This window comes from Neophocaena asiaeorientalis, unplaced genomic scaffold (assembly GCF_003031525.2).
Source record: "Neophocaena asiaeorientalis asiaeorientalis breed wild unplaced genomic scaffold, Neophocaena_asiaeorientalis_V1.1 scaffold332, whole genome shotgun sequence".
Classification (NCBI taxonomy): domain Eukaryota; kingdom Metazoa; phylum Chordata; class Mammalia; order Artiodactyla; family Phocoenidae; genus Neophocaena; species Neophocaena asiaeorientalis.
In genome coordinates this window covers 4,750,143-4,771,754 of record NW_020173111.1, presented here as the reverse complement: position 1 = coordinate 4,771,754, position 21,612 = coordinate 4,750,143, and the positions used below count along the sequence as shown (strand labels likewise).

General features: G+C 36.2%; 1 protein-coding gene across 2 annotated transcripts in view; it reads right to left on the bottom strand.

Annotated features, from left to right (window-relative positions):
* STT3B (STT3 oligosaccharyltransferase complex catalytic subunit B) overlaps positions 1-21,612 on the bottom strand; it is a 98,785-nt gene that overhangs the window by 41,437 nt on the left and 35,736 nt on the right. For both annotated transcript variants that reach the window (XM_024743453.1, XM_024743452.1), the window contains 2 exons: positions 6,530-6,638; positions 2,997-3,284 (listed from right to left, as the gene is read on the bottom strand). In XM_024743453.1, the coding sequence (XP_024599221.1) occupies positions 2,997-3,284; positions 6,530-6,638 (397 nt within the window). The remainder of the gene's footprint in view (positions 1-2,996; positions 3,285-6,529; positions 6,639-21,612) is intronic.

Genomic DNA, 21,612 nt, shown 5'->3' with positions numbered 1-21,612 from the left:
AATAAAATGAGATATGCCTGTATAGTATTCTTTGAAAGTGAACTTGGATTAGCTGTAAATGTATGTTGCAAACTCTATGGCAACCGCTAAAAAGTTATAAAACAAAGTATAACTAATATGCCAGAAAAAGAGAGAAAATTGAACATATAAAATGCTCAGTTAAAACAACAAAAGGGGGGCTTCCCTGGTGGCGCAGTGGTTGAGAGTCTGCCTGTCGGGGCAGGGGACGCAGGTTCGTGCCCCGGTCTGGGGGGATCCCACGTGCCGCGGAGCGGCTGGGCCTGTGAGCCACGGTCGCTGGGCCTGCACGTCCGGAGCCTGTGCTCCGCAGCGGGAGAGGCCACAGCAGGGAGAGGCCCGCGTACTGCAAAAACAAAAACAAAAACAAAACGACAAAAGGTAGAAAAAAAAAGAGTATAGAACAAAAATAAAACAAACAACTAGAGTTCCAACTAGAAGACAGTAACATATATGGTAAATATTAATCCAACTAATAACAGCCATTTGAACGTCAATGGTCTACATGCACAACTTAAAAAAACAAATTGTCAGGGTGGATCAAAATCCAAGACCCAACTATATGTTGTCTGCAAGAAACCCACTTTAAATATAAAGATTCATATAGTTTTAAAATAAATAGATGGCAAAAAATATACCATGCTAACACTAATCAAAAGAATGCAAGAGTAGCAATATTAATCTCAGACAGAGCCGACCTCAAAGCAAAGAAGTGATCAGAGATAAACAAGGGCATTACACAAGGACAAAAGGATTAATTCTCAAAGATGACATAATCCTTAAAGTGCATGTGCCTAACAACAAAGTGTAAAACTACATGAGGAAATACTGATAGAGCCACGAGGGTAAATGGATGAATCCACTACCATAAATGGAGACTTAAACCGCCCCCCCAGATGGATGAATCCAGCAGGCAGAAAATCAGTAAGATTTTCATGATTTAAGAAAATCATGAAACTCAACACCACCACCAATCAACTGGATATTGGATATAATGGACATCTAAACTCGATTTCATCCAAGGACAGCAGAATACATATTCTTCTCAAGCCTACATGGAACATTCACCAAGGTAAACCACATCTGGGCCATGAAACACATCTTAACAAATTTGAAAGAATAAAAATCATGTAAGGTGTTGCTCTCAGCCCACAATGGAATTAAACTAAAAATCAGTAACAGAAAATTAACTGGAAAATCTCAAAATAAATGGGGATTAAACAACATACCTTTAAACAAATATATGGGTCAAATAAAAAAATCTCGAGAAAAATTTTAAAATATTGTTAACTAAATTAAAATACAACTTACCAAAATTTGTGGGATGTAGAGAAAGCAGTGCTCATAGGGAAATTTACAGCACTGAATGTATATACAGAAAAGATAGATCTAAGACAATTATCTAAGTTTTCACCTTAGGAAACTAGAAAAAGAAGGGCAATTTAAATCCAAAGGAAGCAGAAGAAAAGAAATAAGAATCAGGGCAGAAATCAATGAAGTTGAAAACAGGAAATTTATAGAGAAAAATCAATGAAACCACAAACTGGTTCTTTGGAAGATGAACAAAAATCAATACGCCTCTAAGCCAGGCTAAGAGAAAAGGAAGACACAAATACTAATATTGGAAATAAAAGAAGGACCATCACTACAGATCCCACAGACACATATTAAAAGGATAATAAAGGAATACAATAAATAACTCTATGTGCACAAACTTGATAACCTAAATGAAATGGACCAATTCTGTGAAAGAAATCTCCCAAAACTCAAACAAGAAGAAATAGACAATCTGAATAGCGTTCTATTAAAGAAATGGAATCAATCAATAATTAATAACCTTCCAAAACAGAAAGCACCAGGCCAAGGTGGGTTCACTCGTGAATTCTACCAAACATTAAAAAAAAAAAAAAGCAATACTCTACAACCTCTTTCAGCAAACAGAAGTAGAGGGAATACTTCTTAACTCATTCTACAAGGCCAGCATTGTCCTAACGCCAAAATCAAAGACATTACAAGAAAAGAAAACTATAGACCAAGATCTCTCTCATTAACATGGATGCAAAAATCCTCAACAAGACATTAAGAAATCAAGTCTAACAACGTATTATAAGAATTATATATCAATATCATGACCAAGTGAGATTTATTCCAGGTATGACATTTGAAAATCAATGTAATTCATGACATCAAAAAGTCAAAGGAAATATATCATGTAACTACAGTTGACCCTTGAACAAGGCAGGGGTTGGGGCAGTGACCCCCTCACCCCCACTTGGTATCAAAAATCCACATATAACTTGACAGTAGGCCCTACATAATCTGTGGCTCCACATCTATGGATTCAACCAACCTTGGATCATGTAGTACTGTAGTATGTATTTACTGAAAAACAAACCTGTGTATAAGTGGACCTGCAGAGTTCAAACCCGTGTTGTTCAAGGGTTAACTGTGTATCAATAGATAAGAGAAAAAGCATTCGACAAAATCCAACATCCATTCATGATAAAATCTCTCAGCAAACTATTGACAGAAATAGAGTGGAACTTCTTCAACTTGATAAATATTACCTACAAGGCAAGGATGTTTCCTCTCACTACTCCTTTTCAACATCATACTGGAATTAGTAGCTAATACAGTAACACAAGAAAAGGAAATAGAAGGTATACAGATTGGGAAGGAAGAAATAACTTGGCAACAGTAAAATAATACAAGTTTCGCAAACATAATTCAATATCCTAAGCCACTGAACCACATTTCATTTTCTTAAGTATTTGACTCCTCTCTCCCTTACAAAAGAAACAAAAATCAAGAGCTTATTTTTTGATAGCCTCTTTATTGGAGCTATGACTTACTTGTTACAAACAGTAACAGAGTTCTCTGTATACAACTATAATTGATAAAAGACAAATGCTGCACAACAGCATTTCAGCAGGAAGTTCATGGGTATTAACGATAACAAAACATTAAGTTTTACTTACCCACAAGTAATATGTAAACTGAAGTGCAAAAATAGCAATGCCTTCATTATCAAAGGATCCAGCTACTGACCGAGAAATGTAACCTGGTACAATAGCAATAAAACAAGCAGCTAAAAGTCCTGCTCCTTGGTTCCAAAGTTCTCTGGTAAGCAGGAAAGTAGATATAGATGTAAGGCCGCTAAAAGTTGGTGCAAGGAACACACATACATCTCTTATGTGAACTGTTATGTTCAGTGTATTTAAAATCCAATGGATAAGGCCAGCTGTTATCATCAACCCTGGGTAAACCTAGGAAGAAAAAAAGAGGACAACTTAATTACATATAAAATGAGGTAGCTGAAAACACTAACATAAGCTCCTTTCTTTATTATTACATATTGTTTATATTAAGTTTGAGAATAAGCTCTTACAATAGTTTGCCTTCACACATTACAAAATTAAATGTTCTTTTGGATTAGATACAAATAAACATCTGATATTCAGAGATACATATTTAAGCAAAAGAAGAAAGATCATATTAAATGAATGATTAAAAGTGAAGAGGTTTGACAATGAAAAACTAGGTAACTTTCTTATTGATCCCACTTATCTTTTCACTATAAAACAGGGTCCTAATCTAACATATCCTTAAGTTTGGAGTTTTAATGTGCTCCAACATTGCCTATACTTGTGTTCAAGGGACTGAGAAAAGGACAGAAGATGAGAAAGAAAGTTATGTGCAATATTATTTAAGTGGTATTTATAAATGATTATTCCCTTCTTTCAAAGTCAAGATTTGGAAAGTAAACAATTCTAGCTAGGAAAAGAAGGACTACTTAGTTGGTGAATTCAGATATAATATTTTCAGACTCCTGGAAGGTTAGACCTTTTTACACTTCTTTAAATATTTAAGGATAGAAAGGAAATAATAAACTAGAATAGGCCAGTTAACAGTTATATTCTTCACCCTCCCTCTAAAAGAGAACATAAAACATTAAGAGGATTCAAAGAACAAGAAATAGGACATTAATTCTGGGCTCTTCTTCAGTGATTAAAATGTGTATTTATATTTCCATCCTTATCTAAATCCTAAAAGATTCTTTTTCTTTTTCCATCACTGAAACTACAAAGAATGTTATAAATTTCCTTTCCTAGCTATCCTATTTAAACTTGCGAACTCCCCATGGTCTTTAACCCAACTCCCTTGCTTTTTCTCCATAGCACTTATCACCATTTCACATACTATTTATTTTACTTGTTTATTGTCTATTAACTAAACACCCTCACAAGAATATAAGCTCCAGAATAGCAAGAAAAATTTCCCCAGCACCCAGAGAACAATGATTGACACAAAATGAATGCTTGATAGAAGGTACAGAAGACGAATGGGATAATGGAAGGGGTTTTCAAAAAGTATGGCAATCACCACCATTCTTAAAAATCAAAATTTTGTTCCATTTCATATACGATACCAGGCCTCAGTGTATGATTTTGTTAGCAATATTCAAAGAAAATTGAAATGAATTTGAAAATACTCTAAATATGGCAGACTGAACTGACATATGAAATACAGCCAAAATATGTATAAGTACTAGATGAAAGGACCAAAAAACTCTAAACAAACAAATAAAACCATCCAACAACAAAAAAGGCATATTTAAGCTCAAAAGGAAGGGAACCCTCCAGGTTCCAAACATAAAGAAGAAATTCAAACTAGGTACTGATGTCGTTGGAATCTAAAAAGAGACAAAGCAGGCTTGATTATATTATAGATACTCGAGGTTGGGCGGTAGTTACTACTCACCACAGGGATCAAAGAAAAGGCCTAATTCCCAGCACAAAGCCAGGGCCCGTTTATGAAACTAGACTAGACAAGTTCTACCCATCCATCAAGGGAAACAGTAAGGAATTCTTGCCTTACTTCCAAAGCTTTGAATAGAAACAAAACAAGAAATAAGAAACTCATTCATCACATGGGTGAATATGGGTTCCACATTTGTAACAACTTCATGTATAAAAAACCTCAAGCTGAGAAATAACCTCTAAAAACTGTCCTAAAAGCAGTAAGACCTCTAAGGGCTCCAGCAAAGGCAAATGAGAAAGATTATTTTAAGGATGGTCCCAAATACCAAGACACCAGGAGTCTCAGAAAACAAGCCTTCATTGAGGGTGAATTCAAGGTAAAAATTTATAAACACACCAGGAAACAAACTATAGTAATCAAAGACTAGTACAATGAAGTATATGATAGCATTCACCCTACAAGAAGTACAGATACAGCCATCTACCACATCTCTCACCATTCAATACCTTTCTAATTCACCCTAATTCATGACTATTCTCCTATATCTTTATCTCTGTTTACATCAAAGAACTTAATGTGTGACAAGAGATCCACTTGTCAGAAATGGTGGCTAGTATGAGGTAATCCAAATTATAAACACAGATTATAAACACAACATCTGACTACCATGGAGCATATTCCTTTCCAAACACAGAGGGAACATTTATAAAAGTTGGCTATATCTTAGGCCGCAAATCATGTCTCAAATAATTTCAAAGATTAAAATTACAGAATTTGTTCTCTAACCATAATATATTGGAAGTATAAAGCAAAAAAAAAGATAACTAGGAAATTCTATTATGTTTAAAACTTAAATACAACCCCAAGTAACCCATGAATCAGGGCAAATTATAGTGGAAATTAAAATACACTTTGACCTGAACAATAATGAAAATACTACGTATCAAAACTTATGCAATGTAGTTAAAAGTGATTATTGGGAAATTTAAAGCTTCAAAATGAATACACTAATAACAAAGAAATGTTGAAAATTACTGAGCAAACTGTATCAGGAAGACAGATAAAAACATCAAAACAAACTCAAGAAAGTGGGAGGAAGGAAATAAATGGAAATTAACATAAGAGAAAGCAAATATTTAATAATCAACAAAGTCAAAGTTTCTTTGGGTTAAGAAATCTACTAAAATTGATAAACCTCTGACAAAACTGATCCAGAAAAAAATACTACACATATATATTGCCCAAATAGGTGTCTTGTCTTTCATTTTCTCTTCAGGATTCTCCTTACATCCCAAATCCTAAAAATATTCTCTTATATCATCTTCTGGACATTATAATTCCCCATGAACTATGATTAACACTCAATTACCTCGAGTAATTGGGACCTGGAAAATTAGAATTATCTGATTCTTCTATATTTCTATTTCCTTCCAAAAATATTTTTTCAATGAAGTTGTTATAGAACAAGACAAAAACATACAAATAACCTGAACTTAAATGTGTGACAAGAGATCCACCTGTCAGAAATAGTGGCTAGTATGAGGTAACCCAAAAACAGGTTGGGGAGTGAGAGTGGGAAGAAGAGGGTCAAGAAAAGAGATTTAGCAAGTTAAATACTAATCAGCCACAGAAAAATGTGTTAGTTAACTATACAAAGCTTTCAAGAATTGCCACCACCTTAGTGATTAATGATTTACTCAAATAACTGCAAGATTTTAAGATTAACATAAATAACTGCAAATATACTTACAGTACCACCAACTATTCTTCCTAGTGGATACCATGCTCTTTCATCAAACCAATTTAAAAATTCATAGAACCCATGAGATGCAAGATGATGTGTTGATCTATAATTAAACCTAGAGAAAACAGGAAAAAAGAAACGTTATACAACTTTACTAGAAAAAAATAGCTCTATATTTCTAATATTATACTTTATATTTAACTCTTTATGTATAGCTCTATGGCTACATAAATACATCTTTTATAACAATTTTCCTTAAACCTAAGTAACACATTATTTTCCAAGAAATAGGCTAATACCTCTAAATATAACTAAAAACAAAGTCCCCCCTCCCCCCGCAAAAAACAACTCACCAAACCAGTAATGCTCAAAATTTGGCTACTGCCTGGGGTACAGATGGTAGACAGCTATGCATCTGAATTTTTAAAAAGTAAGGGTACATACAATTTACCAAATGGTCAAAGAAGTCAATGACTCTCAAAAGATTAAAAACCACTGACAGAAAATAGCATCAAAATGAAGGATGTACATTCAACATAATTGCCTCCAATCCTATAACTCTAAAAATTACAGAAATAAAGAATAAGTTATAATAGCACTAAAACCATGGGAGATGAACTGTAACAGCACTTTAAAACAAGAACATGACCTTAACGAATGAGAAATTTCATCAATGTAAGACAAAAAAACCAAATGAGAAGAAATGAGATGGAAGAAGCCACAGCCCAAACTGCAACCAGAAGTAAACTGCAAACTATGGTATATGTGTGTGTGTTGGGGGGGGGTGGGGGAATGGGAGGAGTTTCCAGGATGTTCCATGTTTAGCATAAAGTTGTTATGGGGCAGGGGGGCAAGAGAAAATCCTGCAGCAATCCTCAGGGTAATGAGCATTAGGAACAGCAAGGGAGGTGGATCCCCTTGCCCTACCATTGCCAAGCAAGGAAGTGGGCCTCAAAGGTATCTGCAATACACGTAGACAAGTGATTCAAAAAGTGGAATAGTGCTTGACAGAAAGAAGAATAGGAATCCTCATATCCAAATTCAGCTTGATATATCCTTCCCAATAGCAAGCCATGACTGTCCCTCCCATAATCACTAGATACAAACACTGTATTTATAGACAGACTTGATCAAATACAAAAATAAGCACACATCCAAAAACCAAACATTTAAGAAAAGTAGACAATATGAAATCTAAGCATCGAAGTCAATGAGTGGAAGAACTAATACCATAGAAAACAGAAATAGGAATATCTTCAGAAATAAGATAAGCCACAGCAGCCTGAAAGGAAGCATATCCTAGAGATTAAGACTACGAGTGTTAGAATCATACTGCCTGGGTCTGAATATCTTAGTTCCATATTTATTTGCTATGTGACCTTGGTTTGGCAAACAACTCACGGTCTCTCTGTGCTCTAGTTTCTTTGTCTGTAAAAAAGGGATAACAATAGTACCTATGTCAATAAGGTGGCTATGATAAGTAAACAATATAATGTCTCTAAAGCACTCAGAGGTTACTGCTACTATCACTGTGAAATGAAGATCTATGATAAAAGCACTATTTAAGTTTTTGAATGTCAAATGACTGTTAAGATAAACAAAATAAAGGATGGGCTAAATAGTAAAAAGGTCAAAGACGCAAAGCAAATTAGTAACAAGACAGAAAGTATTCTGAGGGGTGGCATTAGAAAGATGGTGCAGTAGGAGATACCAGCCTTCATACCCCCAACAAAAAATAAGAAATAGACAGCTATCCATGAAGGAAAATATCCCCAGGAGGCTCATGCAGAACTGAGATCCTACAGCAGCACAATGAAGCAAAAAATGGAGATCAACCACACAGAAGGATCACTAGGGAGACAGGCTTAGCTGAGACATCTAGAGACAGCCAGGAACAAAGAAGGGTAGAGGCTATCAGTATCAGCCATGTGGTAGGACCACTGCAGTGCCCAGCGTGGTCTGCTCTGTGGAGGATCTAGGCAGGCTCTTCAACCGAGGACAATAGCACCCATGACAGCTTTCACAACAGAGGACCCCGTAAGTATTCATCAGGACAAACTCCAGTGGCCTGCTCTGCAGAGGACAACAGCAGCTTTCACCAAAAGCCATCATTGCCACAGGGCCCCTGGAGAGGGAGACATTGCTCTGTCCTCAGCAAGAAAGAGCTACTGCTGCACTCCCCCGTGACCAGGGCTGCCACAACCCCCTAATCCCACAAATGCTCTGGACTCCAGAACCACTGTTGCTCTGTAAGTGTTTACACTTCAGACTCCAGCTCTGCAGCTGCTTTGTGTGTACCTGAGCTCCAGACCCTAGCTCCATGGCTACTCCATGGGCACTCATCAGTACTACCATGATTAAGAGGACACCTGTGAGCTGAACCTGGTGCCAAGAGAGATCCCCTTGGCCACAACAACTCCCTGTGGGAGAAAAGGAGACCAGAAGGTCCCCAACAGCCCTTAACAGCCCCAGGGACACTTGCTGCCTTGGCCATTGAGGACCCCTGCAATCTTCACTAACACTGACCTCAGCTGTTGGAGCTACACAAAGACTACACCCCTGGATCTTCCCCAGAGTAAGAACTGCCACAGCCTATTCAGCTGGCACCCTCACACTTACCCACAGGTAAAGGTCTTTCCCGACCAAAACCACTCCATCAAATGGGCAGGCATAAATGCAAGGCTACAACAAAAGTGAAAAAAATCAAGGAAACATGACACCACCAAAGGAACCCAATTACTTTCTAGTAACTGACCACAAAGAAACAGATCTATGAACTGCCTGACAAAGATTTCAAAGTAATTGTTTTAAGGAAGCTCAGCAAGCTACAAGAGAACCCAGAAAGACTACTCAACAAATCAGGAAAACAATACATGATCAAAATAAGAAGTCCAAAAGAGAGACAAATTACAAAAACAACAACAACAACAAAAAAAAACCAAAGAGAATACTGGAGCTGATAAATACAATGAATAAAATGAAAAAAAATGCAGCAGAGAATAACAACAGCAGACATGAACAAGCAGAAGAAAGAATCTGAGAACTAGAAAGAGGTTACTTGAAATTATCAGGGCAGAGGGGAAAAAAAAAAGTGAAAAATAGCCTACATTAACTATGCATCAAGGGTAATGACGGCTGCATTATGAGAGTTCTAGAAGGAGAGAAAGGGGTAGAAAGCTTGTTTAAATAAATAATGGCTAAAAACTTTCCAAATCTGGGGAGAGAAATTGATGGTCATCTAGGCGTGTGATGTTCATAGGTACCAATACATATTCAACCCATAGAGGACTCCACTGAGAGACATTATAATAAAACTGTCAAAAATCAAAGACAAAGAGAGAATTTTGAAAGCAAGAGTAAAAAACTTATACATGGGACCCATATAAGGCTATCAGCAGATTTCTCAGCAGAAACCCTGCACCAGAATAGCATATATATAGTCAAAGTGCTTGAAGAAAAAAACTGCCAACCAAGAATATTCAGCAAAGCTGTCCTTCATAAAGACGTTCCCAAACAAACAAAAAACCAAAAAAACAAACACTGAAGGAGTTCATCACTACCACACTGCCTTATAAGAAATGCTAAAGGGAGTCCTTCAAGCTAGCATGAAAGGGCAATAATTCGTAACATAAAAACATATATAACAGTATAAAACTCACTAGTAAGATAAGTATGTAATCAAATTCAGAAGATTCTACTATTGTAATGGTGTATAAATCACTTAACTAGTATAAAGGTTGAAAGACAAAAGTATCTATAGCTACAATAATTTGTTAAATACACAACATAAAAAGATTATGACATCTATAACATAATTGAAAGGGGGGTGTAAAAGAATAGAGATTTTGCATGCAACTGAATCAAATTATTAGCTTAAAGTTGACTGTTATAATCATAAAATGTTTTATGTAAACCTCAGGGAAGCCACAAAGCAAAAACCTATAGTAGATATAAAAAGATAAAGAGAAAAGAATCAAAGAATACTGCTAAGAAAAACTATCAAATCACAAAGGAAGACAGCACAAGAAGAAAGGAACAAAGGAACTAGAAAACAATTAACAAGATGACAGTTGTTAACTCTTTATCAGTAATCACTTTGAATGTAAATGGATTAAATTCTCCAATCAAAAGACATAGAGTGGGTAAATATATTAAAAACACAAGACTCAAACATATGCTCACAGAAACTCACTTCAGCTTTAAGGATACACATAGGCTGAAAGTGGAGAGATGGAAAAAAAATTCTATGCAAACGTAAAGCAGAAGAGAGAAAGAATGGCTATACTTTTATCCAACAAAATAAACTATAAATCAAAAATTGTAACAGAGACAAAAGGTCATTCATTATAGAATGATAAATGGATCAACTGATCAAGAGTATATAACAATTGAAATAGACAGCAATGCAATAATAGTAGCGGGCTTTAATACCCTACTTTCAATGAATAGATCAGAAAAAGAGAGTATGAATAAGGAAATACTGGACTTGAACTATGCTTTAAACCAAATGGATCTAACAGAGAACATTCCATCTAACAGCAGAACACACATTCTTCTTAAGTACATACAGAATATTCTCCAGGAGAGATCACATACTGGGTCACAAAACGAGTCTTAACAAACTTAAGACAGAAATTATACCAAATATCTTTTCTGACCATAATGATATAAAATTAGAAATGAGTAAGAAAGCTAGAAAATTCACAAATATGTAGAAATTGAACAGTATTCTCCTGAACAATCAATGGGTCAAAGAAATAAAAAAAAAAATTTTTAAGTATCTTGAGATAAACACAATTGTAAAAACAACATACCAAAATGCAGCAAAAGCAATCTAAGACAGAAGTTTATAGCAATAAACACTGGCATTAATAAAAACCAGATCTTAAATAAACAGCCTAACTTTATACCTCAACGAACTAGAAAAAGAAGAATAAATTATGCCCAAAAAACAGAAGGAAGGAAATAATAAAAATCAGAGCAGAAATAAATGAAATAGAGACTAGAAAAAAAGAAAAAAAAATGAACAGTTTTGTTCAACTTTTTTTAAAAAAAGATAAGCAAAACTGACAAACCTTTAGCTAGACTAAGAAAAAAAAAAGAAGACAAAATCAGAAATGAAAGAGGAAATGTTACAACTAATACCACAGACACACAAAGGATCATAAGAGATTATTATGAACAATTATACACCAACAAATTGGATAACCCAGAAGAAATGGACAGAGTCTTAGAAACATACAACTTACATCAAAGACTGAACCAGGAAGAAATTAAAAAATCTGAACAGATCAATAACGAGTAAGGTGATTGTTGGGGGGTTTTGATCACTGATTCAAAGAAAAGCCTAGGACCAGATAGCTTCACTGGTGAATTCTACCAAACATTTAAAGAAGAATGAATGTCAATCGTTCTCAAACTCTTCCAAAAAATTAAAGAAGAAACCCTTCCAAAATCATTTTACAAGGCCAGCATTACCCTGATACCCAAGTCAGACAAGGAAACAACAAGAAAACGACAGGCCAGGGTCCCTGATGAACAAAGATGCAAAAATCCTCAAGAAAATACCAGCAAATCGAATTCAACAGCACATTAAAAGGATCATACACCATAATTAACTGGAACTTATCCCTGAGTCAAGGATGGTTCACCATACGAAAATTAATAAATGTGATACCAAATTAACAGAATGAAGGATAAAAATCATATCATCTCAACAGAGGCAGAAAGGGCCTCTGACAAAATTCAACATCCTTTCATGACAAAAACTAAAAAAATTAGGTATAGAAGAAATGTACCTCAAAATAATAAAGGCCATAGATGACAAGCCCACAGCTAGCATCATACTTCAATGGTGAAAAGTTGAAAGCTTTTCCCCTAAGATCAGGAACAAAACAAGAATACCCACTCTCACTCTTCTTTTCAACACAGTCCTAGCCTGAGCAATTAGCTAAGAAAAAGAAGTAAAAGACTTCCAAATTGGGAAGGAAGAATTTAAATTGTCTGTTTGCAGATAACATGATCTTATATACAGAAAACTCTAAAGGCTTCACCAAGGATACAAGATCAACATTTAAAAAATCAGGTGCATTTCTATACACTAACTGAATTATCTGATAGAGAAATTAAGATAGCAATCCCGGGTTCTCCCACCGCCCCCGCTGTGGGTCCCAGCAGCTTGGGCGGCAGGAGGAGTGGCAACAGCCAGGCAGCCCAGCTTCACAAAGGCTCTCAGCGTGCCGCGGCCCGCAGGCACCCGGCACATGCCCACTCCACTGCCACGATGCCCAAGAGGAAGGTCAGCTCCGCTGAGGGGGCGGTGAAGGAGGAGCCCAAGAGGAGACTGGCAAGGTCATCAGCCAAACCGGCTCCTGCAAAAGTGGAAACGAAGCCAAAAAGGGCAGCAGGAAAGGATACATCTTCAGACAAAAAGTGCAAACCAAAGGCAAAAAGGGGAGCAAAGGCAAAATTTTTTGGTACAACCAGAAAATACTGGGATATTGAATATGGGAGGCTTTGATTGTCTTGGGTGTCAGCTTAATATTCCACAGATGCGAGGGTAGCTTTTACATCTTATAATACAAAGCATACTAAATGGCAGTTTGGAGTCAGCTGTGCATTTAATGTCTTAAACACTTTAAATTACTTCTCTTCCCATGTTGTTTTTGGTATAATTGTTTCCTAAAGCAAACCACTCACCCCCTGGTCTTGGCTCTCCTGGGCAGAATTTTGTGCACTATGTAACATCTTTGGTCATGGTAGTCTGGTTCTTCTAGTAACTGTTAATGTGCTGTGAATGACTGACAATTTGAGTATGTAGGGTATAAGACATTAAATTGTGAATTAGTGGGACTTACAATGTAACAGCATATCAATATTTGAAGATATTGATATTTAATATCCTGTGAAGGAAAATTTGCCTCCAAATTTTAAGCTGGAAAGTCACTGGAATAACTTCAGAAAAGAATTACAACTACATGATTTTTTAGATTTTTTTTGGTACATATGTTGAGAATTGTGTACAAATTGAAATGTCTATGTACTGATTCTCAAAACAACCAATAAAATCTCAATTATGAAAGACTTTCTTGAAGCACATAAAAAGAAAAAAGCAATCCCCCTTACAACAGTATAAAAATCAATAAAATAACAATAAATTTAACCAAGAAGGTGAAAAACCTGTACACTGAAAACTATAATACACTGATGAAAGAAGACACAAATAAATGGGAAGATATTATGTGCTCACGAATTGGAAGAATTATCAATAGTATTGTTAAAATGTCCATATAACCCAAAGCAATCTACAAATTCAGTGCAATCCCTATAAAAATTCCAATAGCATTTTTCACAGAAATAGAAAAATAACCCAAAATTTGCATGGAACCCCCAAAGACACCGAATAGCCAAAGCAGTCTTGAGAAAGAACAACAAAACTGGAAGTATCACACTCCCTGATTTCAAACTATGTTACAAAGTTATAGTAACAAAACAGTATGGTACTGGCATAAAAAAAGACACACAGACCTTTGGAATAGAACACAGAGCCCAGAAATAAACCCACACTTTTACAGTCAACTAATCTTTGACAAGGGCACCAAGAACAAACAATGAAGAAAGAATAGTCTCTTCAAATAAATGGTATTGGAAAACTGGATGTTATTAATATATGCAAAAGAATGAAACTGGACTCTTCTCTTACACCATACACAAAAATCAACTTGAAATGCATATTGACTTCAATGTAAAATCTGAAACCATAAAACCCCTAGAGGAAAACAGAGAAAAATCTCCTTGACATGGGCCTTGGCAATGATTTTTGAGCATACGATGCCAAAAACACAGGCAACAAAAGCAAAAATGAACAACTGGGACTATATCAAGCTAAAAGGCTGTGCATAGCAAAGGAAAGAATAAACAATATGAAAAGGCAACCTACGAAATGAGAGAAAATATTTGCAAACCATATATCTAATAAGGGGTTAATATCTAAAGCACATAAGGAACTCATACCTCTCAACAGCAAAAAAAAAAAGCCAAAAAACAAAAACTCTGATTAATAAATGGTCAAAGAACCTGAAAAGACATTTTCCCAGAGATATACAAATAGCCAGTTAGGTATATGAAAGGTGCTCAGTATCAGAGAAATGCAACTGAAAACCACAATGAGAAACACCCTCACATCTGTTAGTGTGGCTACTATCAAAAAGAAAAGAGGTAACAAATGCTGTCAAGGATGTGAAAAAAGGGAACCCTTGGTATATTGTTGGTGAGGATGTAAATTCATACAGTCATTATGGAAAATAGTGTAGAAATTCCTTAAAATTTTTTAAAGCAGAACTATCATGTGATCCAGAAATTCTACTTCTGGGTATAGAGTAGACCCTTGAACAATGTGGGGGTTAGGGGCATCAAGCCTCTGTAGTTGAAAATCTGCATATAACTTACAGTGAGTCCTCCATATACTTGGTTCCTCCACATCTGCAGTTCCTCTGCATCTGCAGATTCAACCAACTGCAGGTTGTATTTATCAGTGACAAATATCCACATATAAGTAGACCCATGTAGTTCAAACCTGCACTGCTCAAGGGTCAACTGTATATGTAAAGGAAACAAAATCAGTATATAGAAGAGATATCAGCACTTCCATGTTCACTGCAGCATTATTCATAATAGCCAAGACAGGGACTTCCGTGATAGTCCAGTGGTAAAGAATACGCCTTGCAATGTAGGGGATGTGGGTTGGATCACTGGTCGGGGAACTAAGATCCCACATGCAGCGGGGCAACTAAGCCTGTGCGCCACAACTAATGAGCCCGCACGCCTCAACTAGAGAGAAAATAAACTACAGAGCCCACGCGCAGAAGCCCACGTGCTGCAACAAAGAGCCCGGGTGTGCAACGAAAGATCCCGCATACTGCAACGAAGATCCCGTGTGCCACAACTAAGACCTGACATAGCCAAAAATTAAAATAAATACATACATAATAGCCAAGATATGTAAACAACCAAAGTGTCTGTTGATAGATGAATGGATAAAGCAAATGTCATTATACATTTATATAATGGAATACTATTCAGCCACAAAAAGGAAGGAAATCTTGCCATTGCCAATTTGTGACATGTATGAACCTGGAAGGCATTTATGCTAAGTGAAATAAGCCAGGCAGAGAAAGAAGAATACTGTATGGTATCACTTATATGTGAACTCTTTTGTTTTGTTTTGTTTTTTGGTTGTTTTTTTTTTTTTTTGCGGTACGCGGGCCTCTCACTGTTGTGGCCTCTCCCGTTGCGGAGCACAGGCTCCGGACGCGCAGGCTCAGCGGCCATGGCTCACGGGCCCAGCCGCTCTGCGGCATGTGGGATCTTCCCGGACCGGGGCACGAACCCATGTCCCCTGCATCGGCAGGCAGACTCTCAACCACTGTGCCACCAGGGAAGCCCTATGTGAACTCTTTTTAAAAAAAAAAGTTTAACTCAGAAAGAGAATAGAATGGTGACTGCCAGAGGATGGGGGATGGGACAAATGGGGAGAGTTAGGTCAAAGGGTACAAACTTCAGTTATAACATGAATAAGTTCTAAGGATCTAATGTATGACAAGGTGACTGTAGTTAGTAATACGTACTGTATTGTATAATTGAAATTTGCTAAGCGATGAGATCTTAAGAGCTCTCACCAAAAAACAAAAAAAAAAAAAAAAAAAAAAAAAGAAGGAAGAAAGAAGGAAAGAAACTATGTGAGGTGACGGATGTGTTACGATTGTGGTAATGATTTCACAGTGTATATATATCTCAAATCATCATGCAGTACACATTAAATATACACAACTTTGTCAATTATATCTCAATAAAGCTGAAAAGAAGTATGAAAAAATTAAGAGATCTAAAGGTAAATCCAGTTTTTACATTTAATCTTAAAAGAATAATCATTATGCCCCACAGATGATTAGGAAAAAACACAAAAAACTACATACACCTCTCAATAAATTTCAAAACGCTAAGGATAAAGTGCAACTTAAAATCATTCATAGAAAATAAACAAATTTTCTCCAAAGGAATGTATCAGTCAACTGGAATCACTGAATGCTATAAAGGCAATGGAAATAATGTAAAGGCAATGGAATAATATACCAAAATTTCTGACTAAGGAAAAAGGATTTTAAACTCAGAACTTAAAACAACGTTTGTTTTCCAGCAACAATTCTGGAAATCTAACCTAGAAATGCTACACACCCTCTAAAAGAAAGTACCAGAGCTAATTTTAAAAGCAAAACCTCCAAATGCTAGAAACAAAGTATTTATTGTACTTAAAGGCGGGACCATGGGAAGACTCTCCCTTCAGAGATGAAAAACAATGTATCCACCAGCATGAAAGTGGCTAAATTTTTCTCTTCCCCAGGGAAGAAAGACTCCCATAAGAAAGGTAAACTCTTAACCTTTGTACCACTGCATGTTAGTATAAATTTACAAGGGATCTACAAATCAAGAAGTTAACACTGAAACCAAGGTCCAAAATCTTGGATTAACAGTAAAAGCAAAAACCAAAAATAACTTGAGACTCAAATGAGCTTCATAAAGGACAGTTACAAACTATAGGAGGTAGAGGAGCACCATTAGGAAGTACACAACAGGAAAAGTAAGTAAGTAACATCCCCAAAACCTGTGAAAATAGTTCAAAGACAAAAGGCCTAGTATTTTAACAAGAATCAGGATTTTAAATTTTAAACGCAATTTTTCACTTAAAAAAATGGACTCCAAGAGATTAATATGTTCTTAAAACTAAGAAACATGGGGTTCCAACTTCATAATCAAAATTGTTCTGAGCGGTATTTTTAACTTTCCATTCCACATAATTCTTGTCCTCTCCCTCTCTGTTCAATCATTCTCTTCCCTGGCTTCTATAACTACAATAGTCTCCTATTTTTTTTACCCCACATCTCCAACCCTCTTCTCTACTTTCTGTACAGGCAGCCTCCTCTACCCAAGATCCTCTCATTAACTGTAACTCTCCCCCAAAAGATGTCAGTCATACCTGGGCCTTCAATTACTATCAGTATGCCCACAATTTGCCAATGTTATCTCCCTGTCTACATTTTTTTCCCCTTGAATGTCACAAAGGCATCTCAAACTCAATATTCAACTAAACTCATGATTGGACACCACCTATCCACCCTCAAAACAAATACCTACACTGTGTCTGCTTTTAGTATTTTCTATCTAATTACCACCTAAATTGAAAAAGCCAAAAATCTAGGTGTCATCCTGGAGAGCTCCTTCCCTCTCACATCCTATACACAAATCATAACCAGGTTATTTTACTACTTAAATATCCTTGAAATTTGTCCACTCTTTCCTACTCTGATACTAGCACTGTAATCCAAGCTATCATTTTTTAACTAGACTACCGCAGTAGCCCCTAACTCATCCCCCACATCCATTTTGCCCACATCCTAATTCTCCAATCTGTATACTGTTTCTCAACAAAGAACATCTTTTCAAAATGCAAATGTGATCATATTGCAACCCCCTGGTGAACTATTCAAGGGCTTCATCTCTTAAAATTAAAAGGAAGGAAACTTCACTTAACATAATCAAAGCCACACACACTCTAGCTCTTACATAACTCTAGCCTCATCTCACACCTTACTATCTCCCTACTTTCCATATACCCATCCTTCAGTCCTCCAGACTCACCTTATCCCCTCCGACCTCAGGAACTTCAGACTGCCAAGTTCCTCCACCCTGGATCACTGCTATCTCCCCTCTTAGCCTAAATAACTCATTCTTCAAACTTCAGCACATTTCTAAGGGATGCTGTTGACAGAAAAGGCTCAATGTACTTTTTTCTTCTAGCACTTGCCACAGGTGCAATTTCACATTAGTTTACTTGATTAAGATTTACCACACTAGATAAATACTCCTATGAGGAAACCACATGTCTCCAACAACCTCGCACAGCACCTGGTACATAGCAGCCCTCAAATATTTGTTGAATGAATAACTGATTTCATAAATGTTTTTAAATGGGGATGAAATACACTCTAGATAGCTTCCCAGATAGCTACCTAACGTCAATTTTAAATGGTATCCCCAAAGTTAAAGACTAAAACTAATTTAACTATACTTCCTGAGATCTAAGTCTGAAGGCAAAATTAAAGAGTTAAAACAAACAAGCAAGCTCATTAAGATTCTACTGAAAACCTAGTCAAAGTATCTAAAAACTAAACATAAATGGATGTAGAATGTGTTTAGTACTATTTTATCCCCAGGATCAAGTCAATCCTGGTATGCAAGGCTCCCACAACTCCCTTAACTTTATTTTTTTTTCTGGCCGCACCATTGAAGCTTGTGGGATCTGAATTCCCCGACCAGGGATCGAAGCCGTGCCCCCCCTGCACTGGAAGCACGGAGTCTTAATCACTGGACTGCCAGGGAAGTCCCAACTCACTCTTATAAACCCATTTTCTTTGATTTTCAGTTAACTTCTTCCTGTCTGATTTGCCGATCATTTTTCTATCCTATTTTCCAGCCCAGTTTCCAACCCAGCACTGTGAATAGTTTACTGAATGCCCTTATGGGTTTCCCTTCTTATCGCCTGGAAGTGAAGTAACAGGACTTTAGTAAAGGGCAGCACACTCTTATTTCACTGAGCACTCTGAAGGTAGTAGTAGTCACTATCTTCTTCTTAGGCCCATAATACAGTACCTCCCCCTATTCACCGCCCCCATACAACACACCACTACCACTAAACTAATCAGCCCTGACAGCTAAATGAACTGACTATAGAGATAAATAAAAGGTGGACACCCTACCCAAGAGTTCTTGCTGCTTAGTAACATTACCAACATTTAGGATTATCAAACAATTTTTGCCAACAATGGTAATTTGCATTTCTATGATGTCTTGTGAGGTTAACACTTTTCATGTATTTAATGGTCATTAAATTTCCTCTGAAGTATGTATTGAAGTACTCTGCACATTTTTTCTAGTTAATTTGACTAAGTTCTTCATATTGTTCTTTTGTCAGTTATGTGAGTTGTAAACTGTTCTCATTCATAGCTTCTCTTCACTCATGATGGTATTTTTTAAAGAATAGAAATTCTTGACATAAAACCTAATTTATCAATTTTTTTTTGCTGTGAGTTAGTGGTTTTTTTCTGGTTAAAAAAGTCTTTTACTGTCCCAAGGTCATAAAGATATTATTTTCTTTTTCATGATAATTTAGTTTAAACTTATTTAGGTATTTAATATACCTGGAATCAATTATTTTATATGGTGAGAAATATTTATCTATTTTTATTTCCTCTGTATAAATAATTGTTCCTGCATCATTTACTGAAAAATTATCTTTTCTCCATTGCTGTACAGTTCTACCTCTATCATATACTAAGAGTTCATTAATGTGCAGATCTGTTTCTGGACTCTATTCTGCTCAAGTGGTCTTTATGTCTATCCTTGCACCAATAATATGCAAACTTTATAACTAGAGCTTTAAATAAAATCTTGACATCTGGCAGAACATTCTAAAACTGTGCCTTGTATTTTGTCCTTTTGCATCTCCACATGAATTTTAAAATAAGCTGTCAATGCCACCAAAAAAATCCATGTGGGGTTTTGACTAAAAGTCCATTAACTCCACACGCTGATTCGGGGAGAATTAATATCTTTACAATACTGACTCATCCAATCCATAAATAGAGTTTATCTCCTTCTTATAGGTCTTCTTTAATGTCTCTTCAGAAAATGAATAATTTCAACCTTAGAGATCTTACACATATTTGCTTAGATTTATTCTTATTTTTAATAGTATTTTCATTTATTTTTTAAAAATCCTGTTTGACATACTGACAGGTACCTCTTTTTTAAAATCTTTATTGGAGTATAACTGCTTTACAATGTTGTTCTAGTTTCTGCTGTCTAACAATGTGAATCAGCTATATGTATACACATATCCCCATATCACCTCCCTCTTGCGTCTCCCTCCCACCCTCCCTATCGTACCCCTCTAGGTGGTCACAAAGCACTGAGCTGATCTCCCTGTGCTATGCGGCTGCTTCCCACTAGCTATCTATTTTACATTTGGTAGTGTATATATATGTCCATGCCACTCTCTCACTTCTCCCCAGCTTACCCTTCCCACTCCTCGCGTCCTCAAGTCCATTCTCTACGTCTGCGTCTTTATTCCTGTCCGGCCCCTAGGTTCTTCAGAAGCATTTTTTTTCTTTAGATTCCATATATATGTGTTAGCATATGGTATTTGTTTTTCTCTTTCTGACTTACTTCACTCTGTATGACAGACTCTAGGTCCATCCACCTCACTACAAATAACTCAATTTGGTTTCTTTTTATGGTTGAGTAATATTCCATTGTATATATGTGCCACATCTTCTTTATCCATTCATCCATCAATGGACATTTAGGTTGCTTCCATGTCCTGGCTATTGGAAATAGTGCTGCAATAAACATTGTGGTACATGACTCTTTTTGAATTATGGTTTTCTCAGGGTATATGCCCAGTAGTGGGATTGCTGGGTCATATGGTAGTTCTATTTTTAGCTTTTTAAGGAAACTCCATACTGTTCTCCATAGTGGCTGTATCAATTTACATTCCCACCATCAGTGCAAGAGGGTTCCCTTTTCCCCACACCCTCTCCAGCATTTACTGTTTGTAGATTTTTTGATGATGGCCATTCTGATACCTCATTATAGTTTTGATTTGCATTTCTCAAATGATTAGTGATGTTGAGCATGCTTTCCTGTGTTTGTTGGCAATCTTTGACAGGTATTTCTTGATATTTTTACATTGATTTTATAACCAGAAATCTTGCAAATGCTTATTAATTCTAATAATTCATCACTAGATTCCTTCAGACTTTAAATTTGAAAATCAATAAACATCCCTGTGACTATGTTAAAATGAGAGAGATGTCTCAAAGACTACTTGACAAACTTCCAAGTTTTTAAAGCCCTGTTATCAGAGGTAATGTTTTGTTCCCACATCATTCTATCCCATTATCTATCCCTTATAATTGCCAATCTTTTCAATTATACAGAAAATACAGATAAATATTAACTTCTTTCAAAGTAAA